Source organism: Cibotium barometz, chromosome 5, assembly GCF_041138505.1.
Source record: "Cibotium barometz isolate CiBa-2024 chromosome 5, ASM4113850v1, whole genome shotgun sequence".
Lineage (NCBI taxonomy): Eukaryota > Viridiplantae > Streptophyta > Polypodiopsida > Cyatheales > Cibotiaceae > Cibotium > Cibotium barometz.
The window spans coordinates 35,607,915-35,624,095 of NC_141050.1; the positions used below are offsets into that span (position 1 = coordinate 35,607,915).

The 16,181-nt window shown below is 47.4% G+C and overlaps 1 protein-coding gene across 2 annotated transcripts; it reads right to left on the minus strand.

Moving 5' to 3' along the window:
- Window positions 1–936: 936 nt before the first annotated feature.
- Window positions 937–15,472, minus strand: LOC147638414 (uncharacterized). Of its 2 annotated transcripts, none has more exons than XM_086798350.1 (2): window positions 15,215–15,472; window positions 937–1,905 (listed from the first exon to the last, which is right to left on the minus strand). In XM_086798350.1, exon 2 carries the CDS (start codon window positions 1,898–1,900, stop codon window positions 1,577–1,579), a length of 324 nt encoding a protein of 107 aa, XP_086654476.1. In that variant the 5' UTR covers window positions 1,901–1,905; window positions 15,215–15,472; the 3' UTR covers window positions 937–1,576. The 2 variants fall into 2 exon arrangements, with proteins under 2 accessions (XP_086654476.1, XP_086654475.1); XM_086798349.1 differs by having other exon boundaries at window positions 937–1,911.
- Window positions 15,473–16,181: the final 709 nt, after the last annotated feature.

A 16,181-nucleotide genomic window follows, 5' to 3' on the forward strand; every position in this document is an offset into this window, starting at 1 on the left:
TACACTCAGTTACCTCATCATCTCTTCATCATAAACATGGTTTCACTATGTATAGCCATCCCTTCTTAGACAAACTCCCAACCTGCCTATGCTATCATATCAATAAATCCCATGTGAGTGTCAGATGAAGATGACCATGCATCATCATCTTGGACATCATCCACCATAGCTTATTCTCATCCATTGCATCATAAGTTCACACAAACCATCCCATGTCATTTCCATCTCCTCACTCCAAGACCTGTCCAAATCACACCATCAGAAGCTCTCATGGCTTCTCCTCCTCTGGGCTTGCTCAAGTACTAGCTATGCATCCATCACAAAAACTGCTCCTCACATATAGCCCAACCCCCCTAGTGGAACACTTTTAAGTGTTTCACAACATTCTTGTACTCTGAAAAACTGACCCTTCCACCTAGATCAAAAGGGAATATATACAACTACATTCCCTACAACTAGACTACTACCACCAGGATCAAATAGCCTATATATTTGGTTTGCATCCTCCAAGACATCACATCTGATATGGGCTTCAAAGGTTCCCTCTGCAGAGTTGTATCCCTATCAGAATTATGGACCAAATAGCACGGCCCTCCCTACAAACATCTTCCTAACACACAACGAACCCTGCATCTCCCTGATCAAAACTCCAATCAAAATCTTGAACTCTCCTACAGCTCATACAAGCCCACTTCACCTCGTCCTGCACATACTCATTATCATAGTCCTCAGCACCATCAAAAGAGACTCCCTAGCATCCAAGAAAACTCGAGAAACATACTCATTAAATTTCCAAGCTGCCCTGGATTACTCACCAGCACACAGTATCCAGACAGCATCAAACACAAAAATTGAGGCATCATAAGGAATAGCATTCCATAGAAGAGCTTCATACCTATCACACACTGCATGCATATCTTTTGCAAAAGCGCCATATTTATCCACTCACCACACGCTAGTGGCTTAGCAATGTCAACACATTGTTATGAACCCCCAAATCCTCTGGAACATTGGCATCTTCATGAGCATCATCAGACGATAGTCTAACAAACAAACATCTGGACTGCATTGTACCTGAGACAAATACATTTGTATCTCATTCAGTAGTGGTGCATGACCCACCATGCGAGGCAAGCACTCCCTGCACCCACAGTCCTCTTGATCCTCTCCACAAGCATGGCATCTTCCATTGTGCAAAGGTCTTCCCCCATGTGATTGTCTTGATCCAGCCTTGCAATTACACATACAATATGCTTTATCTCCCTGACCAATGCATCAACACCACCTAACAAACATATCCCCAACAGCATCGCAACAACCCTTGCCAACGCTATTATGCTCACACACTGACACCATCTCATCCATCTCATCACAACCCTTGCCAACGCTATTATGCTCACACACTGACACCATCTCATCACAACCACTTGGTTGGACATCCACACCACCTATCTCCAAATATTCAGCATCAACTGCAGCAACACCCTTCATCGCAACCTCTTCAAAGTAAGCAGGCAATATCAATATCATCACGGAATGTACTAACAAAACATGGAGAAGCATCTTGTAGCCCATCTTAAACAGACACATCATCATCCACGTCACTATCTGTATATTCATCCACATATGACTTCTCATCCATGCTAGCATCATCATTACCTGTATCATCATACAAAAGCAACTTTGACATACTCTCGACTTCACACTTTGACATATCACAAGACAAACCTGTAGACTTCACACTAGCATCCTCTGATGAAGCAACCCTCAACTCAGGTACCTGTGATATCTCCAACACACTAGGGACCACCTGCCCCTCCATAGTAGACTTACCAACCTCTGAGCAATACCCCATCACTTTGCCAGCATCTACTACCTCCAACTCTGGGTCCATAGCCATACAACCTGCACCTTTTTTTTTTCCCCGAGAAAAGATCCTTTCATTAGTTATATAAAAGACGCCCGTAGGGCTACAAAAGACTCTCTCCTGCTCATAAGAAAACAGAGCAAAGATCCAAGCAAGGCAGCTAGGGAGCCTCTCCCTGGGTGCCAAAAAATACAAATATCAGTACAAAGAACTGAGGGGCTATATCATACAATAGGAGGAGGGAAAAGCCAAACAGGTGGCCTGTAGTGCCAGCGGGGGGAACCCGCGTGTAGGGTATAGAAGGGGCCACTGCGCCAAGTGGTATGAAAGGCCTGGCGCCGCAAGATCGCCTCATCCGAGTCGCCCCGGATGCGGTCATACTGTCCTCGCAGGGTGTGGATCAACTCCTGCCAAATCCCCCGAACAGTCTCTGCTGGTGGCTCCAGTCTCCCCTCAAAGGCCCTGAAACACCGGGCTTTCCAGGTGAACCAAATGGTGAGGCTGCTGAGGAGCTCCCATCGTAGATCCCTCTCCTGTGTCCAGCCGGCGGATGAGAAATCCGGTGCAGGAACGAGGCGAGGCTGGCCCCTAATGAATCTGATGGCCTGGCTGTCCTGCTCCGTCTCGTAGCCCATAGCAGGCCCTGACGAAGTCGACCACGCAGCGGCACCCCACGTATACATGCCCTCTGGGGAGAGGGGGGCCAGAATGCGCAGCATCCGCAGCCAAATCTGCTGCGCCTGAGGACAGTCCCATAGGCAATGTCTCTGTCTCCAAAGGGTGGCCGCATCGGACGCAGGCCGCCAGAAGACTGCTGTAGACAAGCCAGGTGCCAACTGCAGAGCCCCTGTGGGCGACCAACCACTGGAAAGTCGAGATCCTGCGTGCCTATCGACTAGCCCAGAGCCTGGTCCAAAAATCCTCTAGGAACTCCTGTGAGAGTCCCTGTAGCCGCCAATGCTCCGATGTAGCTGGAGAGACCATTCTCCTCGCCGTCAAAAAATGTCTCCCCAACCGAACAATGTACTGGAAAAAGGTGATCTCTGTGGCCTCGGGGGATGCATAAGGATCATGCCACTCGTACTCGCCAGGGTCCCACTGGGCCAAGGGGCGCCTGCATATGCCCATATGCGCCAATTAGAGTCCACATCTGCAGGGTCTGGATCAATATGCCACTTCCGGGAAGCGGCGGCCACTACCCGTATCCTCTGAAAGATGCACTCTGCAACCAAAGGCGACTCCGCCTCCACTCTCTGAAGTCTGCCCTCATCCTGGATCTCATAGTAGAGGCATCTACCATCCTCAGTGCAAGCTCTGACAACAATCAAGATCTCCAACTGTGTAAAGGCTCCTTCCACCGTGGGGCCACTGGCTCGAGAGGCGTGAACCACTCCTCTGTGAGTGCCTCTTGAATGTCATCCCTCATAATCAGCCCCCCTCTGAAGTGACTCAGCCTCTCCACCTGCATCTTCTCTGGGAGACTGCAGAAGGCCTGCCAGTCTCCAAAACTGCGTGCTGGGCCTGCCGCCAATGGTCCCCAAGCTAGACGAGGCCGAGAACCAAGCATATGACCCTGCTCTGTGCGTACCGCTGGGCTCCAGATGAGCGGCTGTCTGGCCCGCTCCTCATCACAAGAAGGAGGTCTCTGAGAGAGTCCCGGTCTCAGCAACTCCCAAGCTCGCAGGATGCTCAAGGCAAATCTGTCCTCCCATCCTCTACTGAGGCCTGTCCTCCTCATCTCTATGAAGATCCATCGTATCTCTGGTGCCCAAGTGCCCCCTGCTGGGGGAACCCGAGCCTGGCCGTTGAAAAATAAGCTCTTTCCAAGGCTCAGTGCCTGGAATCAGCCCCCGAACAATAAGCTTCCCCAATAAGGCTCTACTTTGATCAACTAGATCTATAATACCCAAGCCTCCCTGGGCCAGCGGAAGTGTAATAACCACCCAAGCAACCTTAGCCCGGGCTGGCTGACCATCCCGCCCAGACCAAAGAAAGTTCCTGATCAGCCTCTGTACCTGGCTGATGCAAGAGCTCGAGAAGATCCAGCAAGACGTGATGTACCACATGGTCGCTAAAAGCACCTGATTTGCCACCACCACCCTCCCAGCCAAGGATAGCCGAGCTGTACTCCAATACAAAAGCTTCTTCTGGATGCTCAGAAGAAGCGGGGCAATCTGCTGCTCAGGTGACAAATCTAGTCCAATCTGGCATCCCAAATACCGCACTGCTGTGCCAGGAGGAATCCATCTAAAACCCGGATCTGGGCTCCATGCCAGAGTGGGAGCGCTACTGATCCAAAAGGCCACTGTCTTGCGCCAATTGATCAATGCTCCCGAAGCTGCACTAAAAACCTGAAGCGACTGCTCTGCCTGCTGAAGATTGGCCTCAAACCAACCTCCTCTGCCCTCAGATACATGCTCATAGCCTCAGCAAAGAAGAGAAAAAGAAACGGGGCGAGAGGACACCCCTGACGGACTGATCTGGTCAACTCAAAACTCGGCCCTCGTCCTCCTGCCATCAGCACCTGGCTACGAGCTGTGGAATATAGAGCCGCCACTCCTCGAATCCAAACTGGCTCAAAGCTCAGGCGAAGTATAGTGCCCTCTAAGAAACCCCAATCGACTCTATCGTATGCCTTCTCAAAATCGAGAAGCATCACGACCAGGTCGTCACCGAGAAATCTAGCTCGGGCCGTCGCCTCCCAGAAGGTGAAAATGTTGCAAGGATACTGCGCTCCTTGACGAATCCTGTCTGGGTAGCATGAATCAACTCCTCCAGGAAGGGCTGGATCCTCAAACTCAAGGCCTTTGCTAAGACCTTGTAGACAGTATTGAGGATCGTAATAGGTCTCCAATGCCGAATATCATCTGATACTCCCTCCCCCTTGGGGATAAGAAAGATCAAGCCCTCTGAAAAGCTCTGTGGCATCACCCCAGTGTCCAAAACATACTGAAAGCCCCTACGGAGGCCTGGCCCCAAAAGGTCCCAATAGCGCATAAAAAAGGCAGGTGTCAATCCGTCCTCCCCAGGGCAACTATGGCGCGGAAGGACCCTCAAGGCCTCAGCAAGCTCAACCTCTGAAAGAGGCTCACCCAGAACTGTGCGCATACGATTTGTGACCCTCCTCTGCACATGGACCCACACAGTCTGTCTGCAAGCATCCCGAGCCTCAGTGGCTGGCTCCGCTGAAAGCAAGTCTCTATAGAACTCAGTGGCAATGGCTCTGATCTCCCCGGGCTCAGTGGCTACCGATCGGTCCTGCCTCCTGAGCTGGCGGACTCTTGCTCGAGCATGGCGGGGTCCAGTAATCTCAAAAAACTCCCCAGTCACTCTATCACCCAGCTGCGTCCACTGGGAGGCCTGGCGACGATAGTAGAACTCATGTCTCTGCTCCTCTACCTCTCTGACCTCCTGGCGTGCCTAGCTCAGCTGGGACGCCACCCACTCACATGTAGGCTGCTGCTCCTGAAGGCGCTGAAGCGAAGCAAGGCTACGTCTCAACCGACGCTCCCGCTCGCGAGTCTCTCCCAGCCGTGTCAAGGCTGCAGCGTGCAAAAAAGAACTGAGCTCGATGAGTCCCTGGGCACACTGGCCTGCTGCATATCCTGGTCTGAGCTCTGGCTGTCGTGCCAAATCCTCTCAATGTCCTTAGCGAGACTAGGATCTGTAAGTACCCTCTCTGGGATCCTCAACTGCAAGCTGGTCTACCGTGTCCTCTCCTCAAGTGTCAAAATAACTGGCGCATGGTCTGAAAAAGAGGTGCCAGCGAGAATGCCGACGGAGCCCCCTCGCTCCCTTAACCTGTCGCCCACATAGAAGCGGTCAATCCGTGATAGATTAGTCCCTCCCTGCCGGCGATCCGACCGAGAGAAACTAAGACTGTCCTGAGAGCGGGAGAAAGCCTCATGCTGCCATGCATCAGTGATCCTCACTGTCATGCAAAATCGCTCCCACGCTACAAGCTCCGTGCCGTGCATTGTAACATGACTGCCTCCCACCCTATCGGCCGGGTCCTCAAGCATGTTGAAGTCACCCCCGACACACCAATGTGCGACCTCTGGCAATGCATCCGTAACCTAGGTCCAGAACTCTGCTCTGGCACTAGCATGGTTGGGCGCATAGACATTGAGCACGCCAAAGAGCTCATCATGCATCCTCAGAATGACATATTGTGCTCTACCAGGCACAATGATCTCGCGATCCACAATGGCCTGCCGCCATACATCCGCAATGACCATACATACTTCTCCCTACCCACCCAAGGGACCAAACCCTGCAGACCAAAAGGTGTCCCATCTACCAGGCATCACCGAACCGTATCTCCGGATCCTGCTCTCACCCAAATGGTGCTCCTGCATCATCAGAGTATCAATACTGTCTCCAACCAGGTATCTCTGAAACTCCTGCCTCAAGCAACCACGATAACGTATATAGTGTGCGCCGCCAAGGCCCTGTATATTCCATGAGATGATCCTCATGGATGACCTGCTGAGGTACTCATGGGATGAGTGAGTGTTTCTTGGACTTGGACATATAGCTTGGACATGGAGAACTTGGACATGGAACATGAAGCTTGAAAATAAACATGGAACTTGGACATATAGGTTGGGCATGAAGCTTGGACATGAACATGGATCTTGGACTTGGATTTGGACTAGGACTTGGATCAGGACTTGCACTTGGACTTCGACTTCGACTTCGATTTGGATTTGGATTTGGTACTAGCCCGGTGAGAGATACTTGTGGGTCATCCCCGTGGTGTGCACGGCATCAGAGATCTCGTGCCTCGACATCGACATCGACTTGGATATCCTACATCGGTATATTTGTTTGTTTTGTATTCATTGATTGTATTAATCCTGGCCAACGTGCCCATGGATTGTTCCTGAATAAATTCCTAAAAGGGAGCGGGACCTGTTCCCCGCTCAATGTGGTGTATTGTGCAAGATCCCCATTCCCTTTTCTCTCTCCTCTCTCTCTCTCTATATATTTTTATCTCTTGGACACGTGGTTGAGTCTGTCACTACACGCCCCACTGGGCTTACAGTGGTATCAGAGCATGATTTCTCTTTAAGAAACTTTCTTGGGATGACAGAGCCATGTCGAGAGCAGAGGGAGACTAAGGGCCTAATGAAGGGAACAACTATAAGAAGGCCGATTCAGGACTTCAGGATGGAAACCAAGGTCATCAGAAGAGTATCATGACTTTTAGCAGTTCAAGAGATTTCTCAGAGACGAAGTAGTCCTTGCTTGGAGAACCAAGAGAGAACAGGACCAAAGAAGGGCTGAAATATTTGAAGATTTCATCAAGGATTGAGCCACTGAAGCCGAAGGAGTTGAAGCTGCTAAAGCCTATTTTTGAGTCACCATTGCAGAAGGATCTAGAGCTACCTACTCTATTTATCATGGAGGAGACAAGGAAGCTACTCCTAGGCCTACTCTTTTAGATGTTGTTTCTTCAGGACAGGTAAGGGAAAGGAAGGCAAAGAAGCCAGAGCGATCAAAAGATCATCAGATTGACATCATGCCAAGAAGTTCGTCGACAAATGGTTTGCAGTGGTGTTTAGCCCATTGCATATTTCGACAAATAAAGCCATGGAATCTTTGTGGACCGAAGCTGCAACAAAACCCTTTTGAAGCATTGAGACTTTATACTAGCAAAGGACCGATGTTGGTTATTCTAGACCTTTTTGTGGTTGAACATGATGAGATTGCATTGGAGTAGTCTTGAACCAAGCAAGCCATGTTGTGGCCGATGAATGTCAAAGACAACAAGGAAGCAGATGCATTATCTCGAAGACCCTTGAGCCATGCGGTTTCTATGGGTTACCATATGGATTTCACTTTGATGAAGGATCCTTATGCTACCAAAGAGGATTTCAAAGATGTTTTGGAACAGATTGCAGAATAGAAATCTGGTGACTTTTTATGTCATCAAGAAGGGTTTTCTTATGGTACAAACCCAGGTCATGTGTAACACAAGAAATTGAGACTAAAGTAATGGAAGAGGATTATTGCACCCATTGAATGATCTATGGGAGAATATTGCTATGGATTTTATCTTTGGATTGCCAAAGTCAAGGAATGATGGTATATGGCCCTTTCAAGATACCAAGAAGATCAACCATGTATGTCATCAGTTGGACCTTTCAGATCACTGGAAGATATATAATGTTTTCCGTGACAGTTTATTGAAACCATGTATAGGTTATTCCCAGAGGAACTTGTTTTGAAGAATCCACCAAGGATGGAAGAGCCAGAACAGATTGTGTTTCATTCTGTGAGAAAAGGAGGAAAGACAGTGGTTAGAAAGTTCCTCTTGGAATTCAAGAGTTATTCGTTGTTGGATGTGAAATGGATGCCAGAGGAGTACTTCTAGGACTATCCAGATATACTTCGAGCTTAAGAGCATTGAGGAAGTGGTTGGTCGAGATGTATTTGGATGTCTTGCGATCAAGACAGATTCAAGAGAGAGGGTTCATACCTCTAGCCCTCTTCACTGTATATATATTGGACTAGAATTGATCATTATTCTGCTTATAATGGTTATTTGGACATGCTCTAGTTTGGGTGGCAACGATGCCCAAGGAGCAAGATTTGTATATAGACGGCAATGATGCCAGAAGGAGATTTGTATATGGGAGGCAACGATGCCAGACGACCCATTGGACAGCAACGATGCCGGATATATTGGACTTCGCAGTCAGGCAATCCTTGCGACAAGATGGCCCAGATGACTATATTAGATTTCGCAGTCGAGCGATCATTGCAACCAGATGGCCAAGATAACTGTATTGGATTTCGCAATCGGACAATCATTGGGACCAAATGGCCCAGATGACTGTATTGGATTTCGCAGTCGAGCGGTCATTGTGACCGGATGGCCCAGATGAATGTATTGGATTTCGCAGTCGAGAAGTCATTACGACCAGATGGCTCAGATGACTGTATTGGATTTCATAGTCGGGCGGTCAATGTGACCAGATGGCCCAGATGACTATTGATGAACTCTCATGCGATCCCAGTGACCAGATGGCCTTGAGGATAGTCTGAGCGGTCCTAGTGGCTAGATGGCTTAGCACGGTTTCGATGAAACCAGATAGGAAAATCCATGAACAAGAGGATCATTACTTGTGTATTGCATATAGTGATGTATGTTTCGATTTCTTCGACTTTGTGTGTTGTTTTTGATGTGTGGACAATGCTTGGATTTATAGCACGTGATAGTCCACTGGCCTCCAGACTACCTGGCCAGTACCTGGAATACCCAATAGACGCGAATAATGCATACTTGTTTGTTGACTAGCTTGTGTCTAGTTTTTACAGGAGGTAAGTATGCATTTATTTTATCTAACACATGTGACATGCCATGAAGATGTACCATCAAGAACAAGGACATCAGTCAAAGAAAAGGCATTGAGATGTTGTCAGATGAGCAGATGACACCACGGATATGGAGAAAGACCAAATGCACAAGCTCACCAGATGGGGCTAGTACCTTGAAACATATGGATGTACTTGATGTACCGTGAAACATATGGATATACCAGGAACATATGGTTGTACCAAGGACATGGATGTGCTTGGAACACTTGCAGTCCGCAGTTGAGGACAACTGCGATGTAAGAGAGAGAGAATGTAACTATTTGGTCCTCCTAGCTCTTTTCACATGATGAAATCCATGCCCGGACACCAGACAAGTGGAAGAAGACATGGGAAGAGGGTCCATAAGGTTTGATTAAGAAAAAACACCATTCTTGGTTAAAAAAGCAAGAAAAAGCACGAAGTCAAACAAGGTTGACCACGAGCCAAGGACACCATTGGAAAGAGGAGACTAAGCCAGACCAAAAAGCTAAAAGGCGCTTTCTCAAAAAGCAGCTCTAAAGCCAAAAAGCAAGGTCTTAAAGCTAGAAAAGCAAAGCACCAAAAGTTAAGTAATATTTTATTGATAAAAGTAAAAAGAGCAAAAGCAAAGGCAAAAAGAGAAAAGCAAAGCATAAAAAGACAAAGAAAAAGCATGAAGTCTTTTTGGCAAAAAGTAGAGTCTCTTACAAGTATAAAAAGGATTGGACTTCTCTTGTAGTACCATGAACAAGATCATTGAAGATTGAAGGAGATTGTGGAGTGTGTGGGCATCATTATGATCATGGAGAGCTTCTTCTTTGCCATCAACACCTCTCCAACTTGGTTTCAGATGTAAGATTAGCCCTAGACTTGTATGGACATATGCATGGGCGATACGAACGCATGTACGGAGCTGAACGGACAGAAATTTCAGAAACCCTAAAACTACTCCAAAAACCCTAAAAACTGCTTTTTGGATGTTTTTATCGCCCAAAAACCATTAAAACAGGTTTTATATCAGTTTTCTTGCGAGAAAGAGCTTTTCCATGGTTTTCTTCATGGACAAGACTATAGGAGTTGTGGAGATTACTCATGGGATGAGCGAGTGTTTCTTGGACTTGGACATATAGCTTGGACATGGAGAACTTAGGCATAGAGCTTGGACATGGAACATGAAGCTTGGACATAAACATGGAACTTATAGGTCGGACATGAAGCTTGGACATGAACATGGATCTTGGACTTGGACTTGCGTCTGGACTTGGACTTCGACTTGGATTTGGATTTGGATTTGGATTCATTGGATTTAGATTTGGTACTAGCCCGGTGAGAGATACTTGTGGGTCATCCTCGTGGTGTGTGCACGGCATCAGAGACCTCGTGCCTTGGCTTGGCCCTCTCTCTTTCTTGCTCTTGAGGCTTGCCTCTCTCTCTTGCCTATCTAAGAACAAGCCTCTACAAGGCTACAAGCACACACAACTTTCAAGCTTTCAAGCTTCTTCTGGCTTCCAACTTCCAAGTTCCAAGCCTCTCACACAAGGCCTGCGGGCTGCCGCCCTACTCTCTAGAGTCTACTATCTAGACCCTCTCTCTCTCTCTCTCTCTCATTCCTCAAGGCTCAAGAGTCAAGCCATCTTCAACCATGGCATCCTCCTCACATGCCGGGGCTTCCCGTAGAAGGACAACGGGATGGACATGGTGGGAGGAGGTTAACTACACCCCATCCGCTCATGGAGGCGGTTCTCGGCCCTGGGCATGCAAGCTTTGCCCGTACCGGTGAACGGATAGCGCCGACAAAGTGCGAGCCCACCTCTTGCATGAGAGTGGGCATGAGGTGAGGTTTTGCACGAATGTCACGCCCGAGAAGAGAGAGAAACTTTTTGACAAGCTTAGCGTCTACGAGGCGGTCGAAGCGGCAAGGACACCACGAGTGGCCGTGGATCCCGCCACGATGGGGAGAGGAACTCAAGCCTCTACAATGGAGTCATGTGGTGGATCGGGATCATGCACACCATCACCTTCACCATCAAGTCGGAATGTTACTCCATCCACGACGCCGGCACCCTCTAGCTCCACGGCCTCTCAACCATTACGTGAACCCCGACGACAATCTACACTTGGGGAGAATTGGAACCCCAAGTTGAAGGACGAGGTGGATATGGCGGTGGCCCACTTCTTCTTCCACGACCACATTGCCTTTCAAGCGGCTAGGTAAGTGCAATCGATCATTGTCAATTCATCATTCATGTTTTCATCATCCTAGTCCCCTTCTCATTAGTAAATTACTTTCTTGAATAGGTCGGAATACTTCAAGGTCATGGTTAAGAAGGTTGGGGAGTATGGCTCAACCTATACGCCCCCCTCATCCGAGAGCTTGCGCACTACATTGCTCGAGAAGGAGAAGCGCATTGTAGAGCAAGCGGCCGACAACACAAAGCGGCAATGGGAGAGGAACAGAGTCTCCCTCATTGTGGATGGATAGAGTGACACCCGCAAGAGGAGTATTCACGATGTGGTTGCATATTCCCGCGGAGAGATGTACTTCATCTCATCTCATGATGCATCCGGCACCGGGAAGAGCGCGGATGTGCTTGCAACGGAGTGGGCTACCACCACGGAGATGGTTGGCCCCGAGCATGTAGTGGACTTTGTTGCAGATGGGGAGCCTTCCAGTAGGGTGGCGGGAGCTATTCTCCAAGGTATGTATGGACATGTCACGGTGTCCTTTTGTATGGCTCATTGCCTAAACAACCTCCTTAAGGACATCGGGGCATTGCCATGGATCAGCCCGCTCATTGAGGAGGCCAACACCAAAGACTTCGACATGAGTTCAACAAGAGGTCCTGTCTCTCTCTCCTCAAATATTCCGACACCCGGTTTGCCTACAACTTTCTCATGTTGGGCCGGTTGAAGGATTGTAGCGGTGCTTTGAGGAGGCTTTTCCTTAGCGATGAGTTTGTCACCATGCAAGAGTCCCGTACAAACACTGGCCAAGAGTGTAAGCTACGAGCGGATGACGCCTCTTGGTGGGAGCGTGTGAAGACCACAGATGCTATGGTGAGGCCCATAGTCCACCTATTGAGGCTTGTAGACGTTATGCAACCATGCATAGGCAAGATCTACGAGGCCATGGATCGCATGATAGAGAAGTTGAAAGACTTCGTGCCTGACGAAACAGATACGAGGAGATCTATGCCTTGTGTCTAGGAAGATGGAATTCCTACTACTCTCCATTGCATACAGCAACTTATGTGGTGGACCCAGAATTCCAAGGCAACAAGCAGGAGAGCGACCGGAAGGTGAGCGCTAGATGGAGGATCATCTTGGATTGTCTTGTGCCTGATGCATCGGTTAGGCGCAAGATCAGGGACCAGCTTTCGATGTACAAGTCATTTCATGTCTCCTATGGCTGTCATGATGCACAGGTTGACCGCTCCAAAGTTGGTGCTGCTCTATGGTGGGAGGACTTTGGTTCGGATGGAATGGAGCTGCAACAACTTGCCATCCGCATACTTAGCCAGGCCGTCAGCTCCTCTTGCTTGGAGCAACTTTGGAGTACCTACAGCCACATTGCCTCTAGGAAGAGGAACCGACTTGAGGTAGAGCGTGCCAATGACCTTGTCTTCGTCAGCACGAGCTTGCGAATGCTTTGCAGGAGCGTGACCAAGAAGACAGATTTCTTCACCAAGTGGGAGATGAGTCAACAAGAAGAGCAACAAGAGGATGAGGTGCAAGAGCAGCATGCCAGTGAGGATGAGACTGAGGATGAGGATGAGCTTGATGCTTCTTTGGCACAAGCTACCCATGACCATGAGGCGAGCACTTCACGTGGATAATCATTCATGGATCATGATTCATGGGCCTTACTACTTAGCTCTAGCCTCTAACCTCTAGTCTTTAGCACTTTTTTGTCATTGACTCATTTGAGTACGTCCATGTATTCTACCTCCTTAAGGCTTAGTCCTGACTCTTGAGTCATGACTCATTTTGTATCTACTTAATTATTAATACAATCAACCGTGAACGCCTTCACTCTTTGATTGGCGTATTTTGTTAATATGACAGAAAAGCTTACCATTTTAGTGTAAATTTGTGCTCATTTTCATGTACTTCCAAAGTAGAATAAGTGTAGAGTAGAAAAACTTTTTTAAAAAGGTATTTTTTGAGTGCCGTTCCCTCCCCCGTCCCCGTTCCCTACTTATGGCCGTCCCCCGTCCCGTCCCCTGTCCCTTGTGACTATGCTCCCCTCTCTCTTTATATTTTTATCTCTTGGACACGTGGTTGAGTCTGTCACTACACGCCCCGTTGGGCTTACACTACCTGTCATACTTGGTCCTGAACTTGGCCTAAGTCTTCCAGACCATGGAAGCACTTCACTTGACACTTCTGTCACATCCCCTCTAGTGTTACAAGTTCTCCATGTTTATGTCTCATGGACCGCTAGCCCTTACCTCATTCTCATAAGGCTTGATAGTTGTTCTTGTCAAGCTTGTCTCCTTATGAACAGATTGGATGTCTCTGCTTGATAGTTGTTCTGTACAAGCTTGTCTCAAGTTTGTACATTCACATTCACTGTTTCATATCTGTCCACTCTCCACAGTCAGCTTGCAGAGATGATTTGACTAACCAAATGTGATCCAAATGTAATACCCCTTTGTACAAGGCTTCTCCATAGTGTCTGGTGTCTGTGTACAAGATCTGAATCAAACATGACAAGTGGAAGGGGTTCTGAACTGAACTGTTTACTTGGCAGTTTTCTGCACTGACTGAGCGTGGGATTGTTGAACTGATTCCTGCAGCAAACTAAGGTGTCTCCAGCTGATACCCTCTGGTACAATGGTACTCTAGTATTTAATCTTGATGCCTACCAAGTTTGGTGGTAAAACTTAAAGTGGAAGTTGCCTTACAGACCATTTTTGTGTCTACAAACAGACTAGACAGCCTATCCTAGAAAATCAAGGGATTCACAGAATGAGTGTTGGTGTCAGAATTGTGTGATCAAGAGCTTGATAGGAAGCTTATGATGCCTAGTTTACACTTCCAAAGGACTGAAATTAAGATGAATAGGGCAATATCTCTCGGTTTTGGGATTTGTGCAAAGCTGTCCAATTGCACAAGTTTGCCAAAAAACCCAATATCTCATCAACGAGTGATCCGAATGCCATGAAACTTAGTGTGAGTGTAGAGGATACTTAGGAGGAACCAAAACCAAGAAAAAATCCCTACTCATGCTCACCTCTCCCAAACTCCAAGATCAAACCCCAGACAATCCACCTCTAGACCACTACTCTACCCAGAATCCACAAAAAAACAGTAAGAAATCCCCTATTTTGGGCCCCGCTGTTGGCACCCTCCCAAAACCCAAATAATCGAACCTCCTGGTGGAGCAAGTACCAAGTAAGGGCTTCAAATCTGTACCACTCCCACCCCAGGAGCTCCTCTCAGTTGTGCACAGAAGAGACCTGAAGATAGCCCCAGACACTAGTTTCACACAGCCAAAATTACCAAAAAAACCAACCTACAGGCCTTGTTCCAACCAGCTACTACTGGAAGTCCATCTCTTCAACTCCAAATCTTCCCAGATCATAGTATACTGTAGTTCCAAGTTCTCTCTAGGAGAGACCTTAACTTCCCAGATCAGACACCATGGGTGCATACAGCAGCCATCTCAAATCAGCTCCTGACAAGGTTTTGGAACAAGCCCAAAATAGTGAAAACTCCTCTTTTTCTCCAGCTGCAGCCTCTACTCCCAGACTCCAAACCTAGAACAGTTCACCAGGCCCCGAGTACATGTCCTGGCCTTGCTCTAGACACAGGAGTCACCTCTTAAGACCCCAGATACCTCTATCTACAACCCTTGAAAAAATGGCTACTGGCTGTAGGGTACCAAGGACAATATGGACAGTTTCGGTGATTTTAGACTACTACATAGTTGTTTGTTCAGCAAATGAAACAAACTGACTACTACATAGTTGTTTGTTCAGCAAATAAAGAAAACTGAACCTGGAATGTCCAAACACTGAATGGACCATTTGACAATCTAAACTCATCATATTCCATGTGGGTACAAGGCCACGTCCCTTTCCGAGCATGTTTGATGGGCCGTCGGACAGCTGCAGTGATTTGTGGAGCCAAGCCAAGTACATCCGTATCTTGCAATAAAGGACTCATTGGCTTGAGATGTATGGATATCTACCCAAGAGTCTTCATCCCCCTCTTTAACCTCTCCAAGATCAAGACCTACATTGTTGGGGATATCAAGAAAAAGACGAGACACTATTGAGAATTTTGGACAAGTCACGACAACTCTACATCAAGTGACTCAAATGGTCAAGTGCATATGATGGCTCAAGGAGTTCATGTAAATTATTGACATACGAATTACTATTTTCTTTGGATATTTGGTACAAGTATAGGTAAATTTCTAGTATTTTGGAAAGCGGTCAAAATATAAACCTTCAGCGTTTTCATGATTCGCTTATCCAAAAGCAACCAAACTTGATATGTTGATCAATGACATCAAGAAAAAGAGACTCATATGGTTGGTTTGACAAAATTAGGACTTCGAATAAGATTGGACCTAAAAAAACAGGTTTTTAGAAAACCCTAATTTAGTCAAAAACCCTAAGTCAAAAGTGGGCTACAGGCTGATGTATTGATTCCTTATCATCTCTTCTTTGTGTCAAACCATAGCATGCACCGTTTGGACAAGCAGTTGAAGAGAAACCCTAGAAGTTCCAATTTCTGCATTTTTAGGGTTTTGGACTGATTTAAGTGTCAAATGTGGTTGAGATTATGATGGATGGATAGCCCTTGATTTTCCAAACATGGAGATACAAAGATATTTCAATTTGGATTCCATTTGGTCAAGATATCACCAAGTTTGACTATTTGACCTCTGGTCAAAGAAGTCAAAACAGAGAGATATAGGGGTTTGATTGAAAGTCAACCATCTACATATCCATCATCT

Excerpts from the sequence above, each read along its gene's own strand:
- LOC147638414 (XM_086798350.1), bottom strand. The coding sequence starts at position 1,900 with ATGGCTATGGACCCAGAGTTGGAGGTAGTAGATGCTGGCAAAGTGATG.